The following is a 24,316-nucleotide window of genomic DNA, read 5'->3' on the forward strand; positions in this document are numbered from 1 at the left end:
TGCCTTCAAAATGGCTATTTCAGTGGCTCTTCAAGAGGCTATGACTATCTATCAGAACATTAAGCTACCTAGGTATAGATGTGGAAATCACTTGTGCGTGACCTGGCAGAGCACAGTTTTGCAGTTTCGTCTGAATTTTTGTATTAAATTACCCCTCACTGATCTCTTGCTCCGGTTGCTATATCTTCTTAATGTTTACACCTGGCCCCTTCGTTGACACAGCTACCCAGCCAGGTCCTCGTTCTCTTCACACGGCCACTTCAAGAAGTGAGAAACATGGCACTTGGTAAGCCTAGTCTTTTCCAATTGCATAAAGTCTCTTTCTCCTTTCATTCCTTCGCACTGCCTGACATATATCTCAGACTTGTGCGCCCGTCATTCTGTAAAAAGGAGAAAGCATGAATCCTAAACTCCGCACCTGAAAAGCATCAAATAGGTCATCATGGATCTCCATCACAGCGTAAGCATTCTCGACTATCCGGCACCGATGAAACTTCTCTGACCCTATAACGTAGCCGCCTCGGAAGCGATCCGAGTCCTTCCATGCTACTTCTCAATACCACGCCCAATTTGCTGATGCAGTGCATGCGGAAACCATCCCAATGGATATCAACCACTCAAGGCCTGCAGCTCTGATTCTACTATTTCGGTGTCTTGCTCAGGCGTTACTACAGTAGACGCGGGTGTTCTGCATCACGAAGAGAACCACATCTAGCCCGAGGAATGCAGGGTCCAAGTCTACACTCGCTCGACCATGCCAGCTCCAAACACCAAATACACGACCACAAATGACTTGTTCGCTTACGGTATGCCTAAATTATGCGTTGAATACCTTTGCCGCTATGTTAAGGGATTGGAAAAGGGCACAAATCAACCCCCCTTTGCTCGAACTGCCTCGAAAACTAACGAGTCCGTTCACGAACTATCACTTTATTGTGCCGCGTTCTCCTCCCTCAACAGATCACAAATGCCCCAAATTCACGCGTGAGCTGTTATTCTATTGGCAAAAGAGAGTTATATCAGATCAGAATCACTCAACATCTGGAAGGAGATTGATTATCCTCACGGTGCCAAGACCAACGCGGAATTCCATTTTTACTTCTAGGTGAAAGAACTGGTTGCACTCGCGGACAAGATGAAACTTCAAAAACACATGCATCTTCCCTGGAGAGGCTTCATCGGGCTTGCAAAGGCGACGGCTCCTTTGCGAGATGCCGGCTTTGAACTTTCGGTTACGTTGAACGAGGAGGAGTGGTCAGACATACCTTCGCAGTATCGAGATTTTCACAAGGCATTGGCAACCAAAGCTATCACTGGGACTCAGCTGGACGCCGCCAATCTCCGTTTCCAGCAGGCCATGCCAGAGTTTATTGCGGATTAGTTGACTGCTCACGGTACCCGTGGATTTCGTCCCAACAAAAGGCGATGGCATTCTTCTCTCGCTAATATACTTTAAGGATATCATAAGATATCCTTAGTTTATGATGAGTTCATCACCAGGATGTCGAGTTGCTACCAATGGAATGGTCTGGGCGTCATATGAGTGCTTTGCATGGATGCGAGTCTGATAGATTAGTTGCAAGGAAATTAACCCACCGTTTCAGGTGCAATGAAAGGCTCTTTCAGTTAACTCCTTGCCATGATGCTATTCATATATCCGAACCTCTATGTAGCTTTCTTTGTATCCAACTCAACTACCCAGGCTTTGATCACGGCCAATATCCCAACTTACTGATATCGGCACTTAACTCTCTTCCCTGCATCATCTCAGCCATAACTTTCGCTGTTCCTAGCGACAAGCTGATCCCCCATGGCCCATGCCCTGTAGCTACATAGACGCCACCATCGCTTCCTTTCCGTGTCCTGTAGCCTTGCCGTAGATCTACATCCTCTATGCGTGTGATGTAGGGTGTTCCTCGTTCCGAGACAGGTCTAAAGCATAAGCCTGTCCGTAAAACCTCCAGCTCACCACCATCAGTTTTGATGATCTGCTTCCCCAGGTTCTTCAACTTCTCAAGTGGCGCATCCATGGGTTTCGCACCTGTTGCTAACGGTGGCAGTCGGAGAGATGCGTTCACGCCACCGAGCCATATATGTCCATTTGGTCGAGCATAAATCTCTGGTGAGAAATCTTCCATCCTTGTATATACAGAGTGGTACGTATCGCCGATATCTGAGGGATTTCGTACAACGAGTGAGTGTCCTGCGAGTGGCACCACGGGTATGTTGATAGATGATCCGGGAAACATGGACTCCAAAACACCCGGGGTCCACGCTCCAGTACATACAAGTATTCGCGTAGCTGGGATATGTGTCTCTGAGGAGCAGTCTGTGTAACCGATACGGACATATGATAACTCATCATGGCAGTCGGCGCCTACATTTAGAATGACGGCAGGGTTATGTATCCGTACACCCGCTGCTCGGCATTTTTCCAGGAGAAACTGACATAGTCTTAGAGGGTCTCTATAGACATGATTTGTTAGAGCATATCCGTCCCAAATGACAGTAACTTACAGAACAGCTGTCCCTTCACCATTATCAACCAAGCTGAGAGCATCACCCTTGATACGCCTCAGCCAAGGTGGGCTATTCCTGTCCTTAACCTCTCCTGTCTCCTCTATTACATCCGCACGACTCCCTCCCTCACGTAACCAGTCCTGACCTGTCGAGCCCTTGGATTTTTTTCTCGATAGCTCATAGTTCACAGTCACAGACTTGGCATACAACCATTTCTCCCTCCCATTAAACTGCTTTGCCAATTTCTCATGTTCGTCAAAACTCAGTGCTCCTAAAGACGCAAGATCTTGATGGAACCAGTCCCTCGCCAGAAATCCACCAGCGTAGCCTGATGCCGAGGCGAATAGCATTGCCGACGAATCAACAAGGTGGATGCTTGAGCCTGGTTGATGTTCCGAGAGGTAATAAGCTGTCGCGATGCCGATTATACCACCTCCAACTATCACCGTCGAGGCCATTGGGATCAAGAATTATGATTAAAAATCTATTGTATAATTGATAAAACCGAACAAGATCTCAGCTGATGCAGGCGGGCTATTACCAAGAAAGAACCGATGACGTGAGTGACGATGATACAGGGTAGGCAGAATTGGAGCTCCAAAATTGACCCCACCATCACTCATCACGAAACCCCCACTCTCTTGATCTTCAAAAAGGTGTCAAGTTACGGATACTCACTGAAAAGCAACAATATCAGTTACACAGCATATTCCTCAACATGACCTCCAAAGTCTTCATTATTACAGGCGCCAGTAAGGGCATTGGCGCCGCCATTACCCGTTATCTACTTAACCAATCCCACAAGGTTGTTATTACAGCTCGATCATCTGAACCATTGGAGGGGTTGAAGAAATGGCACCCTGAACAGGTCCAATTCATTGCTGGAGACGTTGCCGAACCTCAGGTGAGTAACCCAATTGAAAGCCTAGGATTTACGTGGCTGATATGTGTTTTCTAGCTGCCTTCAAAGCTTGTTGACCTTGCTGTATCCTCGTTCGGCAAGGTTGATGGTCTGGTTATCAACCATGGCATGTTGGCGCCCAAGAAGTTTGCAGACACCACGCTCGAAGAGTGGAAGAAGATTTATGACATCAACGTCTTCAGCGGTATTGCCTTGGTAAGGGGATCTTCGTCCAGTCCTTTTACGAGCATGAACACTGACAAAACTAGGCCCAAGCTGCGATCCAAGAGCTGCGCAAATCCAAAGGCTGCATTGTCTGGGTGTCGTCAGGAGCAGCAGCCAAGCAATATGCCGCCTGGTCAAGTTACGGTTCATCAAAGGCTGTCTACAATTCTGTCTCGGCTCACATTGCGCTCGAAGAGCCTGACATCACTAGCGTTGCTATTGCACCAGGTCGAGTCGACACTGAGATGCAAGGAGTACTGAGATCAGAAGGCCAATCATCAATGAACAAGGCACAATACGATTCCTTCGTCGAAGCGAAAGAAAAGGGTATCCTGCTCAAGCCCGAGCAGCCAGGGACTGTTATGGCAAAGTTTGTCGCAGACCCGCTCAAAGAGCTGAGCGGCAAATTCTTCTCGTACGTCTCACACAACATACTATGACATCAAAGACTAACAATTATGCAGATGGAACTCACCAGAGGTCGAAGCATACCAAGAATAGGTTTTAGCTTAGGGATGTTGGAAGTACCTGGATATCTCAAGCAGTGTTAGCTTAATGTCTTTGCATATGATTTTAAGTAGATAAAAGATAGAAAGACAAATGCAAGTCAGTCGAAAGATGAAAAGCTCTTAGTTTGCTCCACATGGACATTCGGATTTAGCATGGAATGTAAGTTTCTTCATCATAGCATTTGATGTTGGTAGTAGAAAGAAATACAAGTTTGTTCTTACCTGATGCTGATTTGTCGCATGTAACCGAGTCCAAAGACGTGATGTTCGTGGCAGCTGCCTCGTCGCATGTTAGTTCCACGTTCCAACATGTTATCCAAAGCAAGCGTGCAGTCGAATGCGCTCAGGCTATCGTTTTTATCCGTCATGAGAGTCGGTATTTGATAGTACCAGATAGCAAAGTGCATCACGGCGTATCGGAGGGGTGTAAAGATGCTGAAGGGAGTCTTACAGCATGGGTGAGAGAGTGCAGCCTAAACTTTGAGTTGATTAGCCCTTGATCGGGTTGCGATGTTCAAGCTATGAAACAAAGACGATTGGGATCAATCAGTTCTGTCCATTTGGCACAGGACGAAGTCAATCAGCACAGGAGGCTTGTCGAACCTCCTCAGCCTGGGGCGACAACATATCTCTTCATGCGAGTTGGTGGAGGGAGAACAAAGAGAGACTTACCCAAAGAATTCGCGGCTGCACTCGAGTGAAAGCAACGCATAAAGCGAGCATTTTTGAGGTATAGCAAATTGGCAGACGCTATTGGCGCCGCCTAGACAAAGCCGTTGCTCGATCTGAGCGTTGCGGCATGTTTGTAGAGAATGGAGGGAGAAAAGGAATGTGTTGATGAAGGAATAGGAAATTTTCAAAAGATGGAAGTTCTGAAATAGGTGCATAACTGGTCCGTGCACAACCAAAAAGACGCGCCCCGTGTGGCTGGAAATGGAGACACCAATTACGGGCAGCAGCCTTGGGACCTGAGGCTCCTCCATTGGTGCTTGAGGCACTGCCATGAATGAAATTCCACTGAGCAAATGAAATTCCAGGTGGAGACTTGGCTACAAGCGCGGCGCAAGAAAAAAAAAAACACAGCAGCTCTTCAGATACAAAAGAGGCTTGCCCCACCACTCATGGGCCTGAGTAACCATCCCACCCGTCTGTCTCCTTCTCAGCCTGACAAGCAAAAGTGAAGCTCATCATCAAGATCCAATATAAAACAACAGCACTCAAACAACAGTGAAACATACACGCTTCTCAACGGATACATACATCACTACAAGACCTCGTTTATCTCATCTTATATTTTTTGTTACATTTATTGCTCTCTGGGACTTTGTCTTCGCGTTGCACTCGGCCAGCCACCGTCTCTGCATAACCGCGTCTTTGGTGTATACTCGGTCATAACTCCAAAATACTAACGCAGTCAACCGCAAACACCCTTCCATCACCACCCTGATTCACGGATTTTTGCTTCTTCAAGATGTCTGATCACGAGTTTGGAGGCAAGTATTTTCTTTAATTTTTATTTGTTCATTTGTTCTTGTGTTTCTTGCTCGTCCCGTTTATATACGCACCTTCCGTCTTCATTGACCATCACGACAATGCGTCACTGTCGGTTGGAAGTTACGGCGTTGTCAATAATATTCTCTCAACTTTTATTTATGTTGATTTCTACCGAGAAGTTTCTCATCATGTTCAATATCTTGAAACCCCCCTTTTCATCACTATCGACACTTTACACACTTAGCACATTTTCGCACCTACTTTTCATCTCAAACTTGACGGTCTATCTCAAATACTCTACCGATTTCATATTTCTTTTTACGATTTGTCTCCCACGATGCCTTTACCAGCGTCAACCAGATACTGGCTCAAATATGACAGTGGAACTCTTGGTCTGCTCTTCATGTCTGTTTCAAGACCCTTGGCTAACAACTGTGTCTTATAGGTAACGACGATTTATCGCTCCCGAAAGGTATGTCACAGTGCTCCTCCTATTAGAAAAATCATTCACTAACTGAGTTGCAGCTACTGTTCAAAAAATCGTATCTGAAATTCTCCCCCCGTCCGCAGGCGTGGCATTCGCTAAGGAGGCCCGCGATCTCTTAATTGAATGCTGTGTCGAGTTCATTACCCTTATTTCTTCAGAGGCGAACGAGATCTCTGAGAAGGAAGCAAAGAAGACTATCGCTTGCGATCACATTACGAAAGCTCTCGAGCAACTAGGCTTCACTGACATGGTCCCTGCTGTTCTCGAGGCAGCAGCTGAGCACAAGGAAGTCCAAAAGGCAAGCCTACAACTTCCCCTCTGCAGATTTGGCAAAGACTAACAATGGCTAGGGTCGAGAGAAGAAGGCAGATAAGTTTGCCAACAGTGGCATGTCCATGGAGGAACTCGCTCGTCTACAGGAGGAGCAGTTCGCTGCTGCTCGTGAGCGCCACGGCTAGTGAAATTGGCCAGGAAAAGATCACTGGAAAGGGTGGAAATGGGCGTAAAGGGAATTATCGCATTGCTAGGCGTTGGTGTGCAGAATTGGACTGGGATTGGACTGGGCCTGAAATTTGTCATGGAAAGCGGGCGGATCGGCTTGCTCGTTATCACTTTCGCTTATAAACCTTTGACGAGGCGTTTGTCGTCAGGGTGGGATTGTCTGAATTACATCGTCTTCAACTTTAAATCTTGAATGGGTTCAAGCCCTGACAGCTGGTGCCTTGCTTGCAATGGGCCATCTATGATGAGCGGCCATGGAGGCCATGAACAACAGCCATAGCATAATTATTGCCACAAGATTAAAGTTGCGGGAAGTCAGTCATACCGGGACTGTTCAAAATGTATGAAATTATACATATTTTGTCTAATCCATTCTAAAGTTTTCTCATGCGGGCCTTTAGGTTTCTATGTGAAGTGCATGCAACAGCCTTGGCGTTTATTCAGATGACTGCGTCGATGATGACATGATGTCAACATATGCATCCATCCTATCAGGAAAACGTATTAGCAATGACAATGGATCTTGTCTAGGCTGCGACTCGTTCCTTTGTTGCTTTCATCAATCTCACTTACATCCTTATCGATAAGACTGCAAGTAAAAAATGATGTAAATCAGAATACCCCCCACCTTGACGCCCGCCTAACGTTACTCGCATCCTGCATTCTGCATGCATGCGCAATCAGCATCTCTAGAAGAAGCAGCATTATTTTTGCTTCCATTGCCGTCAAAATAGGTCGAAGAGGAAAAAACAAGAACAAGCCTGGACCGTGTGGCCCTCGCTGGTTTAATCGCAAAATGGGCCAGGAAGAGTCCTCCATGAGTTATGGCGGCCCGCCCGTCACACTCACTGAGCGAAGCCTTGATGCTGTCGCCGAGTATATCAAAACGGGTCGGAGCAAGAGAATTGTCGTCTTGACTGGCGCTGGTATCTCCACTGCTGCCGGAAGTGAGTCATTGAACTGACATCAGAACTAAAAACATGTCTAATAAAGCTATCAGTCCCCGACTTTCGATCGCCCGGAACAGGTCTTTACGCCAATCTTGCCCGCCTCAATCTGCCTTACGCCGAAGCCGTTTTCGATATCTCTTACTTTCGCAATCACCCCGAGCCCTTCTATGTTCTAGCAAACGAATTATACCCAGGGAAATTCTCTCCGACCGTCTCCCATGCCTTCATCGCCCTCCTCGCCCGCAAGGGTCTTCTTCAGATGCTCTTCACACAGAACATCGATTGCCTTGAGCGTGTAGCTGGAGTACCTTCGGACAAGATCATTGAGGCCCATGGAAGCTTTGCGACACAGCGCTGCATCGAGTGCAAGGAGGAATACCCGGATGAGAAGATGAAGGAGCATGTCTTTGGAGGCAAGGTACCCCATTGCGACAAGGACGGGTGCAAGGGACTTGTCAAGCCAGATATCGTCTTCTTTGGGGAAGCTCTGCCCAAGGCATTCGACAACAATACGTATCAAGTAGCCATGGCCGATCTAGTCTTGATCGTGGGTACCAGTCTCAGCGTTTACCCCTTCGCTGCTCTCCCAGGCATGGCGCAAGAGGGCAAGCCCCGTGTCCTTTTCAACATGGAAAAGGTGGGACAAATTGGAACCCGATCTGATGATGTGATGGAACTCGGCGATTGCGATGCCGGTATTCGCAAGCTTGCTGATGCGCTTGGCTGGCGAGACGAGCTCGAGAAGCTCTGGAGGCAGACCGTGGGCGATGCCGAGGCAGATCGACAGCTCGGCGGTAGAGAGAAGGATGATGTACAAGATGAGGTTGAGCGCTTAGCCGCCGAGGTTGGTGCTGTCGTTATTGACGAGAGCGACGAAGGCGTGCCCTTGGAAAAGGAGCCCACGAAGCACAAGGATGGTCCCACTGTCTCGGAAACGCCAAAGGACGATGACAAGCAACGCGAATCAGAAACAACTACAGCTACTACAGAATTGGAAAATGACACCAAGGAGGCGCCCAAGGCTCAACAACCAAAACTAGATCGAGCTCATGTTGAGCAGCTCGAGGCCGAGGCGACCAAGGCAGAGTCTTTAGTCACAGAGCCGCCTAAGCCACATACCCCTGAAGAAGAGCCACTGAAGGCAGAGACATCAAAGGCAGAGGCTACAAGAGAGGGAACTGTACCAGCGGCTCTCAGCGACAAGGAGAAGTAGTTGGTCCTTAAGTACTATGAGTACAGATACTTAAAGGTGTACGAAAACGGGGTCGGTGTAAAAGGATGCAACTTCCTGCTCTTTATAAAATGAGGGCAAATGACTAGACGAGTTTCTTTATGTTGATCACGATGAAATGCAATAGGGTACGGTTACATAGATAGTCCGCATTGACTAGATCAATGCGAGAGTCAGTCTAATGAAAGAATTGGGTTATCATTCATTATCATGCTACCAAGCTCCTTGTTGCTTAACATGTCCTGTAGCTTTTGCTATAGAGTATCCTTATATAGGAGAATATACCCTGAATCAGACTGGCCCTGATCTTATATCATCATATCATACTCATCATACAGACCGACACCAACCTTGAGAAATAATGACAAGGAACGAAGAGAAGACAGACATTCCAGGCTCTCGGGGAGCAAGAAATCACAAGACTTTAGAAGAGGATGCCAAATTGAAATCGGTAAAGCCTCCCCTAAGCTTAGGCCAAATTACCTAAGCTTTTTAACCCTTATGATAAAGGTCCTGAGTCTTTCCATCCTTTAGGATACATTTGCTTACAGTCCACTGTCAATCTGTGCCGGGATATTTGAGAGTGTCCAGTGTCCCCACTGCCGGCACGTCTCAGCCACCACGTTCGGTATACGTAGTTTCTTGACTTGATCTGGATTCGTGAGAAATTGAGTGAGAAATCCAGCCGAGACGTGCCACGCGATGTGGCAATGGAACGGCCATACACCTATGAGCAAATGCACGTCAGCACGATGCAACCGTGACCGTAGAAAGGGGTGATTATTATAAGGCTGAGTGAGCCAGGGGAGGTAAACGTACCCGGATTTTCTCCGGCATCAAACTGTATGACGAGGTGACCATTGCCCCGAATTTGAACGACGTCGCGACGCTGTGGGTTGTGTCTGTTTATGATTGTTCCGTCCCAGGAACCTGGCCCCTCATGTAGGACAAACATGTTGAAGCCGTGTAAGTGCATTGGATGCCTGGGCAGAATTCATTGTCAGCAACTGTAAGAAGCCGCATCAATTTTGTTGAGTACTCACGCCACAGGAGTCTTGTTATTGACAACCACTCTCACGCTCTTTGCCTTTCCAGTATTTATCACGTTCCATTCAGGGTCGAATGTGTGATTGCCAAGTTTGCTGAGGAGCAGGGTTGGGCTGTTGTAGTTTGTCCTTGCAGCCACTCCTCCCAACGTCCAGAGCGTGACGTTGCTTGCATTTTTGAATGAACCAATATCAAGCTCAATAGTCTTGTCAGCTGGAGGCAAAGACAGCTTCATCACGGGCTTTGTGACACTCAAATCATCGTTGGCACAAGTCCCCGGATCAGGGATGTCCCAAGCCTGTGATTTGGGTGCTTTTTTCTGATTTGCATTGTCGTAGTATATTGCCGCAAGGGCAGCTGGGGCATGACCCAGACTACAGATGGCAGAAATGTTGCTTCGCATCCAGTATGAGTCCAATTTGCCGTTAGCTCTGACCAGTACATCTGTCCGTTGGCCAACTCCAAGAGTTACAACTTTGGTATCATACGGCTGAACTGGAACAAAGTCATTCGCTATGACCTTCATTGTGTGACCATCAATAGAAAATCGTTGTATGGCTTCGGCACTTGGGTTGATGAGACGTAAGCGGTGGACTTTACCGCGCTTGAAGCGAAATTTGGAGATACCAGCATTGCTTTTGCAGGGCGTCTTGTCTCCAGGTGCTACACTGGAACAGTTGAAGTTCATCTTTCCGTTGATGAGGTTGCTGTCAGAGAAAACAACTCCATTACCGCCGGGTTTCATTATCTCCTCAACAAGGTCGAAATACTCTTTGTGGTACCAATCACTCAACATAATAGGCCCAATATCGATGTCGTAGTCTTTCTTTTCTCGTGGTCCATATATGACCATTGGACCGAATAAACCAGCAGCAACTTGAGCGGAATAATGAGAGTGGTACCAACTTGTTCCATACAGGTCAGCCAGAAACTGATACGTGAAGCTCTTTTTAGGTGGGATCGGGCATTGGGTTACACCCGGAACGCCATCTTCCCACGGCATTCCCTTCTGAAGAATACCATGCCAATGCAAGGAGACACCCTCATCGTCCAAGTCGTTATGAACAGTGACTTGGATGGTGTCACCCCAGTTTGCTTCAATCAGGGGCGCAGGAAATTGCCCGTTCACGAGGATTGTGGACAGCTCATATCCATCGGGGGCGATGGTTCCCCGACTGACAGTGAAGTCGTACCTCCTAATGACTCCGGTATTTGGTTGGTCCTGATAGTAATTGGTTTGGGAAGTCATGGTACTCCAAGGATAGCCATTAGGGGTAGGGTTGTCAGTCAGGAAAGTTGGCAGGTCAGGTGCATCAAACGTGCCATACGAGGACTCCCTATTAATAGATCAGTTCATGTATACAGATATTCGGAAGCACAGTGCCTTGCCCATTGGTCTGCAGCTGGGACAATTGTCCCAGGTCCCCGAGATTGAATGGACTGCTGTTGGTATTGCCCATACTGCACAGCGGACTTGGAGTCTCCAAGGAGGAAGGTTGCTGAGATATCCGATTTTCTTACAGGAACCAACACTGGTCTATATAGTCAAGAGGGGCGTGTTGACGAGCTCAGTCCATCGACAGCCACTGCAGAAAGAACTTCTATCCTAGGACAAGGCATGTGCCGATGACCCGCGGGATCAAGCCTCATCTGCGAGAAACGGGCGATCGCATACGGAGCAACCTTGACTACTCTCGGTTATCATGGACTAAGCCTGCATAGCTGAGTCCCATATCCATGAGAGGTGTTGTAGTGATGTTGAGGACTAGAGCTTGGTGAGAGGACCACATGGCGAGGCCTTACATGCACCAGGACAGCTGCAAGCCATGATGACGGTCAGCACACCATGAAGTGCAATTCGTAAAAGCAAATTGCCCTATCAGAGAGGAGACGTTAAGCTTCACCGACCCATGATGTGAGGATGTTGTGGTAGGGATATTGGGGTGTGGCGGAATGGCCGCCGCTGTCTTAGTTGCCTCAGCCTTAGACAATGGATGCGGAAAATAGACACGAGATCTCCACTAGGTCGCACATCTTGAACATCCGTATCTCGACTTGCCGTGTTATGGTTAAGCACTTTTGATGATTTGCAACTGGGGTATACCCAGATTGAAGCCGGTCCCGCCCAACAGATGCAATGATCCTAGACAGCTGAACGGGCGTTTCAGGCAGACCGTTATTCTGCGTAGTCAGGTACGTAAAAGAAACGCAGTGGGTCCAATTGAGCTTAAGCAGTAAGTAATTCGAGTAGAAATACGAAAAGATTGCCCGCAAAAGTTACTGATATTGGTGTTGATACCAGGCGTGATAAGCTAGTGCCACCTCGCGAAACAAGCGTCAGAAAATACAGTTCAAGCATTGGTTGATGCCCTGAAGGCAACCGCCTTTCCAACTATTTTTGACTGTGTGTAGAAGGGCAAGGATCGATCGAGTAGATTTAACCTTGTCTTGAGTTTGCTCAGTCATAATTGGCGACTGCACGATGCAGCCCAACAACAGCAAGCTCCAACAACTCAAAAGCGTGTAAGCCGGGCGATTCCTCATTTGGTAATTGGTGCTATGAAAGCGCCAATTACGATCGACCGATCAATAACCTCGTAATGTCGAGAGATAGTAATCCAGACATCAATGAGCCTAGCAAAGTCAGCATGTCAGCTTCAAAGGCATGTGATCATGCTTCCATATGGACCGCATAAAGCGATTCAACTCGGTGTAACAGCACAATCACTGACACACGCCCCAAGAAATATTCCGTCAATGCACGATGTCGTTCACTATGCATAAGTTGTGAGACTCAGAGTTCGCTCTCAGCTGTCCTCTAAAAGGCGATTCCCTCAGCCCACTGGACCGATCGCCAATAGCGAGGAAGCATGGCGCCAGTTGTGCAAAAGCAGGGTTGACTTCCTGCTGCATATGCAAAAAGGAGGATGCGATAACAAGCTATTGAGCGCCATTGACTAAATTGCATGAGCCAAAGCGGTTAGCTTATGGAAAGTTTAAGCGTCAAGAACTTCCAGCTGCTCGACTACATCGAGCGTGGTTGTTGTCCCCTCGTATCGGCAGCCGTGGGGTAGGCTAACATGCTGGGTAGTGGTGTGCCGATCATGTCTGTAAGGAAATGTAACCTGGACGGTTAAGGGCTTATATTGAACGCCACAACTCTCTCGCCGCCTCTCAAAGATTGTTGTGTAATCTTCAAATGCAGTCACATATAATCGGGTCACTTGAACCCGGAAAGCGCAGCGGTCTGCAAGGTCTGACAGCATGACAAAAAACCCTTGCATCGTGAGACCAACAGACATCTCTGACTGGTCTGATGCACTGTATCGATGGTGGGCCTGAGACTTGACAATAGATTGGTCCATTTCGAAATAATTTTGATATGTATTTTACAGATTGCGGCCATCAGAGGCCAGACTGTACAGGGTGGAAGTCGAAGTCGACTGGGTATTGCTCTCGTCTCGTATGATATGATGCTCTCATGATTTCCTCCACGCGGGGTTGGCCATCAACATTATAGGCCGACGTTGAGCTCGCATGTACATTTCGTGAAGTTTTGGGTCGGCATCGGATCGAATGACACTACCAATGGACATGAAGAAGCTATAGGTCGTGGTTAGCACTCGTGGAAGTCGTTGGGGCCTGTATCAGAAATACCCAAAAGTTGCTCCGGAGCCCAGCATGTATTGACCGAGAGTTCTCATAATGCCGTTAGGACCGGCTCCATATCGGAAAATGTTGACAGTTCCTGGTCATCATTAGTTATGACCTCAGAGCTGAGACAGCGCATCCGATTGTAGACGAACCAAAGACAAAACCCATGATGACACCAACAGCTATGCCATGTCAGTATCTTTCAGAGCGAACGAGAACTAAAAAAGGAGTAGGTCGTACTTCCACCCATCATGGCACCCATCTTGACTGCAAACTTGTTAGCAAGCACCTAGTGCCATGAGAGTGATATCAGCCTACGTTTATCCACGTTGGAGGGGCCATGCTGGCCAGCATTGATAGGAGCAACGGGAGGCATTGCGAGCGTGATAGGTCTCTATACAAGATTTCGGGTTTACTGCGCGTGCTGGATTATCGATCGTGGCCGGCGAAGTTTGTTGAAATGGCACAGCGCAAAGTAGAGCAATTGCTGATGAAGCTCTCTTCATACAACGACTTTAATCGAACCCGAATGACCTCTCGAGGCTTACTCTCATTGGCCAAATGGCTAAAGTGGAATCAGGGTTCGGAGAAAGGTCGGTGCGGGACTCGAGGCACGGATCACCCTCCCGTACAGTGCGGGACAGAAGAGTGACATATCTTTACTGTGAAGAAATCGTCACGTGGTCCCTCTCGTGGGTCAAGATATGGCTCCACAAGGCGGTTCCGACTCGAAAGAGGCATTTGATGGTTTGTGGTTTTTTCAGGCAATTCTCTTTCACTTACAAGACAATCTCTGACGCTCAAGCCTTTGTTTCTTGTGGTGCTGGGGTTATGCGAGCAGTGAGCACATGCTAGAGTCTTTGGGCGTGTGCTCCACTGTGCTCTGTACTCCGTGTGCCTGAGCTGAGAGTTGTCGACCGGGGGCTCCAAATTTGAACACGCCAACACGCCAAGCAGCGCTTAGCGAGCGAGACCTCCCCCATACTGTCACTCTTACGGCAACCTCTCATCAACCCATTCACGGCCCTGAAGCCTTCTAGACTATCGTCTCTTGCGACGCGAAATCATATTCCGACATCGCGATATCCTCGTGCTTGGTGAGTGAAGCACCCATCTTGGCTGTCGCTGGCCCGACTCGCCTCTTGACCTCCTGTCCCTGGTCCGACGGGCCATCGCCGATCGTCTCAATTCTTCATTACCAAAAACCTGTTCCCAGCCACGAGCTCATGATTTTTCTTGTCCATCAGCAACGTCAAGTCACTTTGAAGTATTCAAATTTCAATCGCATTTCATCAAAACTACAACGTTTTTCTTCAAACCCGCCATCATAAGTCCTTTTAGCCTCCGACTTGCGGGTGGAGTGACATCAGCCTCGTAGGCGCGCGAGCCGCACACGTCTTACTACCACATCCGACATTTTTATATCTTCGACGCTGCGTTTATCGGCCGCAACACGCTGAGCATCAATCATCCTCATGACTGCAGTCGCAAATCCACAAACCTTCTCCGCGTCAAGACCAGCATGGGGTCCGATTAACGGGAATCATCAAATGAATTCGGAAGAAGGTCGAGGTGGCATTGGCATGTTCGCGCCCCGCAAGACCCTTACTCGATCCAACTCATCATCGTCTGTTTCTTCGACATCTTCGAACTCTTCTGCTACCACGGTTGCCTCGAACGGTTCCCACGCTAATGGCGGTACTCCATTGTCTTCAACTTCAGATTTGACCCAATGGTCGGCTAACGGCGCCCCTCGAAAACGGCCCCAACCGAAGGCCCCCTGGCCGCCAGGAAAAGGGGAATTTCAACAACAGGACATGTCTAGACTGCCCGCTGGCAGAGGTCAAGGCATGATTACGGCCCATGGGCCTGTACAGGCCGGCCCTGGCCAGGTTCAGATGACGTCTCAGGGAATGATGCGGCCCATGAGTGCCGAACAAGTTCCTCCTGGCCAGCCGGTTCTATATCTATTATCACTCAACGGCACCTTTGAACGAAAAACAATCGCTGTGCCTTTTGCCCCCGAAAGCCTCCGTATAGGCCGACAAACCAACCAAAAGACCATCCCGACCCCAACCAACGGTTTCTTCGACAGTAAAGTGCTGTCCAGACAACACGCTGAAATCTATGCGGAACGCAATGGCAAAATCTATATTCGAGATGTTAAGTCCTCGAATGGAACCTTTGTCAACGGTACTCGTCTATCACAGGAAAATCGCGAATCCGAGCCGCATGAACTGCAGACCTCCGATCATCTCGAGCTTGGCATCGACATCGTCAGTGAAGATCAGAAAACAGTCGTTCACCACAAAGTGGCTGCCAAGGTTGAACATGCTGGCTTTCTTAGCGCATCGAGCAATGTCATGGATATGAACTTCGGCGACCTCGACCCAGCTAATGGCGCTATGATGATGCCTTCGGGGCCTATGCAGCTGCGAGGCCGCACTAACAGTAATGCGTCTATGGCCAGCAACGGTCGTATGATGCCCAATGGCGCTGGTGTCATGAACATGCAAGTCAACGGAATGGCACAACAAAGACCCTTCTTCCTTACCCCTGTTGCTACTGACCAAATATTAAAACGGCTTGCGGTACGTCATACCCGAATCCGTTGCGAGTGATTAGGCTAATTCTTCTTAGAACGAAATGCGCAATGCTCGACTTCAAGCACAGGATCTGGGCCGAACTAATCAGTTCGTCCACACACTATTGTCTAAAGACGACCTCAAGGACCTTGAGAAGCCCGAAGGCCTTGAACCCCCTAAACCTCAACCCATGGTAAATGGGATGGGGACACCATTCCGTGCCGACCCCAAAGCACGGTTTTCTGATCCTCCTGCCCCCCCTCCCCAACAGCCTCTCCCCGAGAAGCCTGATGTGCCTTCACTTAAGCGTGGCCCAACTGAGCGGCCGAAGTCTGGTCCTCCTAACTCACCTGTCCGGCCTGATAACCTCAGCCAGATCGTTCAACTGACCGAGGCTCTCAACAACGCTAAGCGAGATATCGACTCGCAAACAGCACGAATGCGAGAATTGGAAGAAATGCTGCAGAAGGAGAGGAGTGCACGAGAGGAAGCAGAAGAGCTCGCCAAACGCTTGGAAGAGTCTGCGACTGTGCATATGAACGGGTCAGCTGTATCTGGAAGCGTAGCTTCTGAAGAGGTGTCTGAAACCACAGAAGACAAGGCTGTCCCTGAAACTCCTGAAGCAGAGGCCAATGATGAGGCTCCTGTTGTTGATGCTGCTCACGAGACAGCCGCTGCTCTTCAAAGTCGAATTGACATTATGGAGAGTCAGATGCGGGATATGAAGGAGCAGATGGAAGAGTGGAAGCAACGATGTGAGAGTGTCGAGTCAGAGAGAGATGCTGATAGGAAGACGCTCGCCGAGATGGTCGTTCAGCTCCGCGCTGAGGAAGCACTTCGAGAAGCAGTTGAGAAGAAAGCTCGATCGAGGTCGAGGAAGCGAGACGCTGATGTCGATGGTGCTGTCGTTGGCGAGACTAACGCTGATTCTGGGGTTTCTAAAAGCGCCACTGGAGAAGCAGAGGCTGTCGACCCCGCCACTGCTGATGAAGCGTTGGACGCACCGACGTTGTCTCGGGCCAGCACGATCACACCAGCAACCCAAAAGGGTGGCGTGCGTGGACAGGACCAGCGTCTCCAAGCCGCGCTACCTTATGCCTCAATGCTTGGCGTTGTACTATTTGGCATGGGGCTGATGGCATATATCAATGGATGGCAGGCCGAGCCTCCCCGCCCCGAGCAATGAACTGTGGGAGTACAAAGTGGACGAGCTACATGAGGAGGAAGCTGGGGGTCAAAATGATGATGCAGTTGTACAAAGGGGATCACGACATTATTATATCTTCTCCGTCTTTGGGGGATTGTAACTTTTCATGAGCGGTATTCATAATGCATGATGCGGCCTGTCGATTTGGCCCATCAACGATGAGACGATACGAGACCAGACATGGACATAACCGAACCGAAACACATTTCATTTGTCATTCGCCCGTATTATGTATCAACTTCTTTTGTACCAACGGCTAGGACATAACAAACAACATGGCATATGGGGCCCTTGGAAACAGTAAAATAAAAGGCCTGGTTTGAGTCAGGCTTGAGGATACGGCGTTATCGTTTTGTTCCTTTTGTGTATTCTTTATTTTTCTTATGGGGGTGCATCTTTAGGAATAGCGCATGTTGAAGCGAGCAGTGGGCTGCTGACACTATAGGTCATTTTGCATATTTAATTTACTTGCCTGAATAGCTGGTCTAATAAGTCTGACGAGTTCTAGAGCATGTGTTTGAGAGGCTGAAGATTCTGCGTCATAGGAACGAGGGCGCATATTGACAACTAATGAGGAATGGTTCATCTATTGCTCTGCAAAGGTAGCTTAGACCAACACACGCACAAAGTCAAACACGTCATAATACACTGTGAAGTGCTTCCTTCAAGCCTTCAGTGATAAGTCGTTAACCCCGAACTTCGCACTCGGTTTCATCCTTCTGGAAGCGCTCCACTCCGTTCCCGGCGCTAACCAATTTTCGTATTCATGTCGTGATACTATTGGATATGGTGTACTTGAAGCTGGTGAGACGATATCAGAGTCTATAAACGTGGGAGGGAGTCAAGAGCAGTATAAAAGAACGTTGTTACCTTTCAATATCAATACGCAGACTTATCTCTTTTATAAGCTTATCAACAATGGTGTCTCTCTCCCAAGTGCGGCAAACCAATGCTTCGGCTGCTTTCAAGCTCCCGGCTGGCCTCGTTGGTGTCTTCGCTGGTGCTACAGCAGGTATTGGCGAGACAGCTCTCAAAGCATTTACCAAGCACACTACACGACCCAAGATCTATTATATCGGCCATTCTCAAGAAGCTGGTAATAGACTACAAAATGAATTGAAGCGGTTGAACTCCGAAGGAGAATATGTCTTCATCAAGAAGGACATGAGCTTGTTGAAGAATGTGGATGAGGTTTGTCGTGATATCAAGAGCAAGGAGGCAGTCTTGAATGTATTGTTCCTGAGCCAGGGGACACTAAGAATTGGCGTTGGCAAGTAGTCTCCTATCGTGATTTGACTATCACTTTGCGGATACTAATAGACTTAGATACCGAAGAAGGATTGCCTCTAGTCACTGGCCTGACTATCTACTCTCGCAACCGTCTGGCTATCAACCTCCTCCCACTGCTAAAGAAGGCCCGGTCTCTTCGTCGTGTAATAAGCGTCATGGCTGGCACACATGAGGGAAAGCTCTTCTCCGACGATATAGCAGCTCGCAACATCCCCTTCACAAGTATTCACAACTCCCGAGGCCACTTGTGCTCGGCCCTAACTCTCTCCTTGCAAGCACTCGCTCGTCAAGCACCAGAAGTTTCCTTCATTCACAACTTCCCTGGCTCTGTTGATACAAACCTAATCCGCAGCGGAGACGGCTTCATGATGCAGGTTATGAAGTATTGGTTCAAGGTCAGCATGACTGTTAGGAGACAGTGGTTACCTAAGGAGGAGTGTGGAGAGAGACATGCGTGGTTGTGTTTGACTGGGAGATATCCTGGTAAAGAGGGCAGTGAGAACGGTATCAAAGAGGGAGAGGTTGCTGTTGGTATTGATGGGAATAAGGGAAGTGGTGTCTATAGTGTTGATTGGGATGGTGAGAGTGCTTCAGGTGAAGTTGTCAAGCTTCTTGATGGATTCAAGGAGGAAGGTCTTGTAGAAAAGGTCTGGAAAGATCAGGAGAAAGAATTTGTTAGAATTACTGGTACAGCTTCTATCTAGGCTATCAAAGATGACTTCGTCGTTGTTGATATCAGGATCCTATCGAGTTGACGAGTTCAACATTCTCTTTTACAACCAACACATTTTTGTCAATTGACCTCGGCAGTGTTCAAGATGACAATACAAAACTCACCAATAAGTAACTTGCAATGACCTCTCAAGAATTAACCTCACCTAACAAGGATTATTATGCCACCATCACCATTTAAGCTTTAATATCAATGCACAGGCCCGACACTTCGGCTTCATCGGGAGTCAAAATCATGAGACAGCGAGACACCAAAAAGAGAAAAAAAAAAAGGACCCAGTCCAGATGCCACTCTCTCGGGGTCTTCAAGCGCCGACTCTCCGAGATCTACTGTGTCGGATTTCCACGATCTATTGGCTGGCTCGGACAACGGATGATGCTGAGACTTGGGGGCTGTGCTGATATGACAGCAGCATGATGGTGGTTGTGGTGACAGACACGCGTCGTTCTAGTGGTGCGCACGAATAAGGACTAAGGTAGAGGCTAATGTGCAACTCCAAGTGCTTCAAGGGATATGATAACAGATTCTTTTCATATTCTTTGTGCTATCAATAGATATGTATGTACGTACAGATATAGAATGGAGACATCGTCTGTTTCTACACTTCATTCTGTTCGTTATCATTAGTGCTCCTCTCACTCCCAAACGCCCAAGGCTTGCAGATATTGTGTATGCCATCATGCTCGCTATTAAATAACCACCACCACCAGGCTCTCTCACACATCCACTATGAAGCCGTCTCGATAGATGATCCCTTTCTCTTAATCTCTTTTTCAGGATCAACTCCGAGTTCCCACTCTTCTCTCTCCCGCTTCATGTCTCTCTTACACCACTTAATGGTGATAATACCCCAAACAACGGCCCACAAGAATGGAACTGCCCATGCAACACCATAGGCGCCGGTTGCCGGAACTTGTGGGATGACGGATATGACGGTAAGGGGCACGGCGAGTACTAGCGCCGGGATGGACCAGAACCAGGATTGTTTGTAGACCATCTCTCGGAAACGTGGGCTAGCTTTGTATCGAGCTGCCAATGCTTCCCGATAAGGCCGGCCACCAAGGGCGTTAACCGCGATAACATCCTCGATGAAGTAGTAAGCACCTGGTAAGACCTGCATAGAATTAGCACATGACAAACTGCTAGTTTTATTATTTTTGGACGTACCTTTTCGCCCTTTGCAGTTGAGCTGATGCGGAAAGGAGCTGGCCAGTTCATCTGGTGGTAAAGCGTGATGAGGAACAAAACACCACCATAGCAGTAAAGAATAGCTGGAGCAGGCATGCACAGCACCCTCAACCAAACATTGTGAGGTGCACTGCCAATGATGAACAAAGCAGTAACCACAAAAATAGTAAGGGTGGAAGAGTACGTCAGCATGTCAAAGCACCAGCGGTGATTCGTTCCCAGCGGTCGGTAGAACCTATCCACCTTGATCAATCGGAGGGTGCGGATGGCGAATTCCAAGTACGTGGGACCGCCCCAGATTGTAGTAACTACCGCAAAGATGATCCATCCTTCAACGTCCCCTGCATATTTGAGCCCGTAGTATAGAGCTATCGGAATCGCGGATGCATCGACAAACACCAGGAACGCGAAGATGAAGAGTCGCCAGCGCTTCCAGCCATGATGCCATGTAAACGGGAGCTGAGGTAGCAGATGGGGGTTTTCGTCGTAGTACTCTAGTAATGTTGTAGCTCGTCGTCGATATTCTTTCTGGGTAGCGGCTCGAGAATCGTAGTATGCTTCTGCCTGGGGTCGCTGAGCATAGGATAAGCTTCTTCGCGCATCTGAACTCCTTCTAGGAGCATCTGAGTTCCGTCGAGCGCCCTCAGATGTTCGCCGAGCACCTTCAGATGTCCGTGGAGGTAATTCTGCAAATGCTGAGTCGAGGGGCTCCCGCGGTGAAACTGGTGAAGTCGCTTCCTCTGGTAGGTTGAATCGTACACCATTAGTCGAGGATTGGTGAGACTGCGAGGGACGAGAGATCACGGGGGCTTCAGGGACATCTGTCGACGAGAGGGCCGAGTCCGACACTGGCGCAAGGCTGCCCCTACGCACCTCAGGCATTGTTGTATAGTGATATGGTGTTTTGCCCGGGGGTGGTGTTGGTGACGATGGCAGTGATGAGAAGAGGAAGACGAAATGGCCAAGTTGAGAATGAGGTCACGTAAACTGGAGATTAAGCTAAACCAGACCAGACCAGACCAGACCAGACCAGACCAGATAACTTGATCCTAGGGAGAAAATGGAAAATTGTGTGGAGGATCGATCATAAGGAGAAAGGGGCCCATTTCAGTGGCAAAGTTTAGTTTTTAAAGCTAATCGTGTGAGGCGGGCGGGTTGCCATGATACTTATTTAGAGCCCGGTCCAAGGTAGCATGATCCTGATGAGATGGGCCCAGGCGGAGGAGACGGGCCCCAGCAACACCGACAGCGATAAAAGGGTCTGACGTGCGGATGCAACAATACAGCAGCTAACAACTAGAAAATCAGCTATAATCACCCATCAGGGGTCATTTCAATGCGGTGTAACCGCTAATAATTACAGCGGCTTACAGCTGTGATTTGCGAATGACGTCCTTAAGCCGTCGGGCTTTTTTCCCCTGTAGCCAAGGAAACCAACCGCGGCCAAAAATTCTGTCAGTGCCCGCCAAGCGACGTCATTGTCGGGATATATGTGGGGCCGCACCCGGCAATGAAGTCACCGATCGTCCCGCTTACATACAGTGTCCATGGATGGGATGGATATGACATGACATGATCCTTCATGGGCCAAATTTAGAGCCAAGAAGAGGGATTTGTCTCGTGAGGCACACAATGTAAGCTTAACAAATATGTTTAAATTTATTCCCATCCGCATGCATCTCGGACTCCATCACATAATCAGACCCTGAAAGTCGGGACGAGACAGACTAAGCATGATAAAAGAAGACTAATCTTACCATAAATACATCCTAAATTATGCCTAAACTTGACAAATGTTTACACTAAGAATTTTGATGAATTTATGCTATCATAAGTCTAACTATCTTGCATACAGACGCTTCAGAAAAAAGATAAGTAGGGTTACCATACGAGAGGATATATATCTCAAACACGATCCCCCTTCGAGATCTACTCACCCCTGACCATTACATCAGACGCTCGACTCATTCGATTCATTCTTGGAAAGCGCCTTGTACTTTCCCGGCTTAACGTTGGATCCTCTGCCCTGAGCAAAACAGTTATCCGTCTCAGGCCACTCGTTCGGGCGAAGATAATAAGGATCTCTCTTCTTCATTGACAACATTCCAATGAAATCGAATGGATCTGCGATATACGTCGCCCAATGCCGTTTATGGATCCATCCAGGTCCCATACGTTCTGTCTTGCCGTCGAAGTCGAGGTATTGACGTTGGTCGTAAGGTAGATATCGGCCTGGGTGGATGATATTGAGCCAGTACGTATAAAGAGCGACAGGAATGGCTTCCAGAACATAAAAGGGCCATTCACGCTTCATGAGTGCGTTGCTGTTGTCTTCTCCGCTGGAAAGAATATCCCTGAGCTCAAACGTCTCGACGGCGCGGAAGACACAACGAATGAGGATGAGTATCGACGTGCCGTAGAGCATGATGAACAGAGTTCGTACGTTCGAAGGCAACATGTTAGCCCTGGAGCATCGCCTGTGAAGAACGCCAACCATTCCAATGAAGCCAATCTCGATCGTCCCTTGGAGAATAACCGCGATGGCCATGAGGGTCGCACCAGATTTCAGTCGATCATTATCCTGTCGACCGTTACCAGCTGCTATCCATGAGGCACCGATGGCAGTGAAAATCTCTACAAGAGAACCCAAGAACACAAATATGTATACGATTCGGTTCGGGTTGATGATGGAGTGCATCGGTAGATAGTGCATCAGACGACCGAGAGTGTTGTATTCGGCAGCTGAGTACACCGGAGGAGCGAGATAGATGAAGATGCTCGAGATCATGTATAAGGGAAGACTGTCGGGTTTTCGTACTGAGATGGCTCTCATTACCCATCCGATGCAGAAGAATAGGCCGGCGTAAAACATGAAGAAGGTAACTCGCCAGAACTTGTATCGACTGTCTTGCATTAGCATCTGTGTGGGAGTACTCATCCATCCTAGACAGACTTACGTGTTCTGGATATAATGTCCTATGAGTGATACTCCTATTATCACCGAAGCAATAATGGGAAGGATTTTGTTGGCATCGTAGCCATAGAGATTGTCTTTTGTTGGATTTGCCATGGTGTAGTAAGTGGTGTATAAGTCAACAGTGTCTTATCGGCTTTGGCTTAGACAAAGCGCACCTTCAAGGTGAACAACATGGCCTTTATATAAACCGCTCAACCATAAACTCCCTTTCGTCATTGCATCTATCTCTTAATCTGCCCTGCATCTCCTCCATCTGTAACAAGGCGCAGCCACAGCCGTCGAGTGTAAGCGAGACTAACAGCCCTACAGCGTCTACATACAGTACAGCGCTGGGTAGCGACAGATTGGGTTAGACTTGGCGATTGTGCCTGTCGATGTGGACCCTTGGCAACTCTGCATTCTCTGCTTATTGGTCTAGCTCTTCAACCTGAATCCGTTGATCCTTCACGGCTGAATATCTTATGTTTGTCTATTCCCTGATCTTTCTTATCTATAGCGGTAGGTTTGCCCTGCTTCTGGCTTAGTTCTGGCTGCATTGGCTGTATTCAGGTAAATACAGCGCTCGGGCGGTCGGATTGAACATTGACAGCTTGAACCACTCTCGGATATCTCGAACCCGTCATTCAGGGCTGTATTTTTCTTAAGGAAGGATTAATCCAAGTTTAGCGGCATACATAACCTCCCTCAGCTGGATCTTTCATTGCGGCGTATTGCCTGTAATGAGGCGTACTGTGTTACCTCGACTTTGACTGTCTGAACCACTGTTTACAACACCTACCTACCCCAGACCAACGAGGAACCCCACAACTAGACAGCA

At 48.3% G+C, this 24,316-nt stretch overlaps 12 protein-coding genes across 12 annotated transcripts; 6 read left to right on the plus strand and 6 right to left on the minus strand.

Annotated features, from left to right (window-relative positions):
- Window positions 1–1,135: 1,135 nt before the first annotated feature.
- On the plus strand, window positions 1,136–1,381 carry FVEG_15357 (hypothetical protein; the record flags this gene model as incomplete). The annotated part of the gene is made up of 1 exon (XM_018904485.1): window positions 1,136–1,381. One exon carries the CDS (start codon window positions 1,136–1,138, stop codon window positions 1,379–1,381), a length of 246 nt encoding a protein of 81 aa, XP_018748098.1.
- A 120-nt stretch (window positions 1,382–1,501) lies between these two features.
- Window positions 1,502–3,043, minus strand: FVEG_03893 (hypothetical protein). Its single transcript, XM_018891561.1, has 2 exons — window positions 2,518–3,043; window positions 1,502–2,466 (listed from the first exon to the last, which is right to left on the minus strand). Exons 1-2 carry the CDS (start codon window positions 2,976–2,978, stop codon window positions 1,710–1,712), a joined length of 1,218 nt encoding a protein of 405 aa, XP_018748097.1. The 5' UTR covers window positions 2,979–3,043; the 3' UTR covers window positions 1,502–1,709.
- Window positions 3,044–3,154: 111 nt separating this feature from the next.
- Window positions 3,155–4,382, plus strand: FVEG_03892 (hypothetical protein). The gene is made up of 4 exons (XM_018891560.1): window positions 3,155–3,424; window positions 3,479–3,637; window positions 3,691–4,061; window positions 4,111–4,382. Exons 1-4 carry the CDS (start codon window positions 3,239–3,241, stop codon window positions 4,145–4,147), a joined length of 753 nt encoding a protein of 250 aa, XP_018748096.1. The 5' UTR covers window positions 3,155–3,238; the 3' UTR covers window positions 4,148–4,382.
- On the minus strand, window positions 4,374–4,878 carry FVEG_15356 (hypothetical protein; the record flags this gene model as incomplete). The annotated part of the gene is made up of 2 exons (XM_018904484.1): window positions 4,374–4,628; window positions 4,828–4,878. The coding sequence occupies 2 exons, from the start codon at window positions 4,876–4,878 to the stop codon at window positions 4,374–4,376; spliced, it is 306 nt and encodes a 101-aa protein (XP_018748095.1).
- Window positions 4,879–5,297: 419 nt separating this feature from the next.
- FVEG_03891 (negative cofactor 2 complex subunit beta) lies at window positions 5,298–7,031 on the plus strand. Its single transcript, XM_018891559.1, has 4 exons — window positions 5,298–5,648; window positions 6,095–6,121; window positions 6,175–6,434; window positions 6,487–7,031. The coding sequence occupies exons 1-4, from the start codon at window positions 5,627–5,629 to the stop codon at window positions 6,592–6,594; spliced, it is 417 nt and encodes a 138-aa protein (XP_018748094.1). The 5' UTR covers window positions 5,298–5,626; the 3' UTR covers window positions 6,595–7,031.
- Window positions 7,032–7,210: 179 nt separating this feature from the next.
- FVEG_03890 (NAD-dependent histone deacetylase SIR2) lies at window positions 7,211–9,139 on the plus strand. The gene is made up of 2 exons (XM_018891558.1): window positions 7,211–7,584; window positions 7,638–9,139. Exons 1-2 carry the CDS (start codon window positions 7,434–7,436, stop codon window positions 8,798–8,800), a joined length of 1,314 nt encoding a protein of 437 aa, XP_018748093.1. The 5' UTR covers window positions 7,211–7,433; the 3' UTR covers window positions 8,801–9,139.
- Window positions 9,140–9,363: 224 nt separating this feature from the next.
- Window positions 9,364–11,325, minus strand: FVEG_03889 (hypothetical protein; the record flags this gene model as incomplete). Its single annotated transcript, XM_018891557.1, has 4 exons — window positions 9,364–9,545; window positions 9,638–9,801; window positions 9,862–11,202; window positions 11,255–11,325. 4 exons carry the CDS (start codon window positions 11,323–11,325, stop codon window positions 9,364–9,366), a joined length of 1,758 nt encoding a protein of 585 aa, XP_018748092.1.
- Window positions 11,326–13,103: 1,778 nt separating this feature from the next.
- On the minus strand, window positions 13,104–14,064 carry FVEG_03888 (hypothetical protein). Its single transcript, XM_018891556.1, has 5 exons — window positions 13,838–14,064; window positions 13,760–13,786; window positions 13,672–13,701; window positions 13,523–13,613; window positions 13,104–13,468 (listed from the first exon to the last, which is right to left on the minus strand). Exons 1-5 carry the CDS (start codon window positions 13,893–13,895, stop codon window positions 13,345–13,347), a joined length of 330 nt encoding a protein of 109 aa, XP_018748091.1. The 5' UTR covers window positions 13,896–14,064; the 3' UTR covers window positions 13,104–13,344.
- A 930-nt stretch (window positions 14,065–14,994) lies between these two features.
- Window positions 14,995–17,290, plus strand: FVEG_03887 (hypothetical protein; the record flags this gene model as incomplete). The annotated part of the gene is made up of 2 exons (XM_018891555.1): window positions 14,995–16,110; window positions 16,160–17,290. 2 exons carry the CDS (start codon window positions 14,995–14,997, stop codon window positions 17,288–17,290), a joined length of 2,247 nt encoding a protein of 748 aa, XP_018748090.1.
- A 939-nt stretch (window positions 17,291–18,229) lies between these two features.
- Window positions 18,230–19,342, plus strand: FVEG_03886 (hypothetical protein; the record flags this gene model as incomplete). Its single annotated transcript, XM_018891554.1, has 2 exons — window positions 18,230–18,407; window positions 18,638–19,342. The coding sequence occupies 2 exons, from the start codon at window positions 18,230–18,232 to the stop codon at window positions 19,303–19,305; spliced, it is 846 nt and encodes a 281-aa protein (XP_018748089.1). The 3' UTR covers window positions 19,306–19,342.
- Window positions 19,343–19,801: 459 nt separating this feature from the next.
- On the minus strand, window positions 19,802–21,865 carry FVEG_03885 (hypothetical protein). The gene is made up of 2 exons (XM_018891553.1): window positions 20,502–21,865; window positions 19,802–20,448 (listed from the first exon to the last, which is right to left on the minus strand). The coding sequence occupies exons 1-2, from the start codon at window positions 21,402–21,404 to the stop codon at window positions 20,062–20,064; spliced, it is 1,290 nt and encodes a 429-aa protein (XP_018748088.1). The 5' UTR covers window positions 21,405–21,865; the 3' UTR covers window positions 19,802–20,061.
- A 471-nt stretch (window positions 21,866–22,336) lies between these two features.
- On the minus strand, window positions 22,337–23,634 carry FVEG_03884 (hypothetical protein). The gene is made up of 2 exons (XM_018891552.1): window positions 23,480–23,634; window positions 22,337–23,425 (listed from the first exon to the last, which is right to left on the minus strand). Exons 1-2 carry the CDS (start codon window positions 23,590–23,592, stop codon window positions 22,474–22,476), a joined length of 1,065 nt encoding a protein of 354 aa, XP_018748087.1. The 5' UTR covers window positions 23,593–23,634; the 3' UTR covers window positions 22,337–22,473.
- Window positions 23,635–24,316: the final 682 nt, after the last annotated feature.

The sequence above is a fragment of the Fusarium verticillioides genome, chromosome 2 (assembly GCF_000149555.1).
Source record: "Fusarium verticillioides 7600 chromosome 2, whole genome shotgun sequence".
NCBI classification, from domain to species: domain Eukaryota; kingdom Fungi; phylum Ascomycota; class Sordariomycetes; order Hypocreales; family Nectriaceae; genus Fusarium; species Fusarium verticillioides.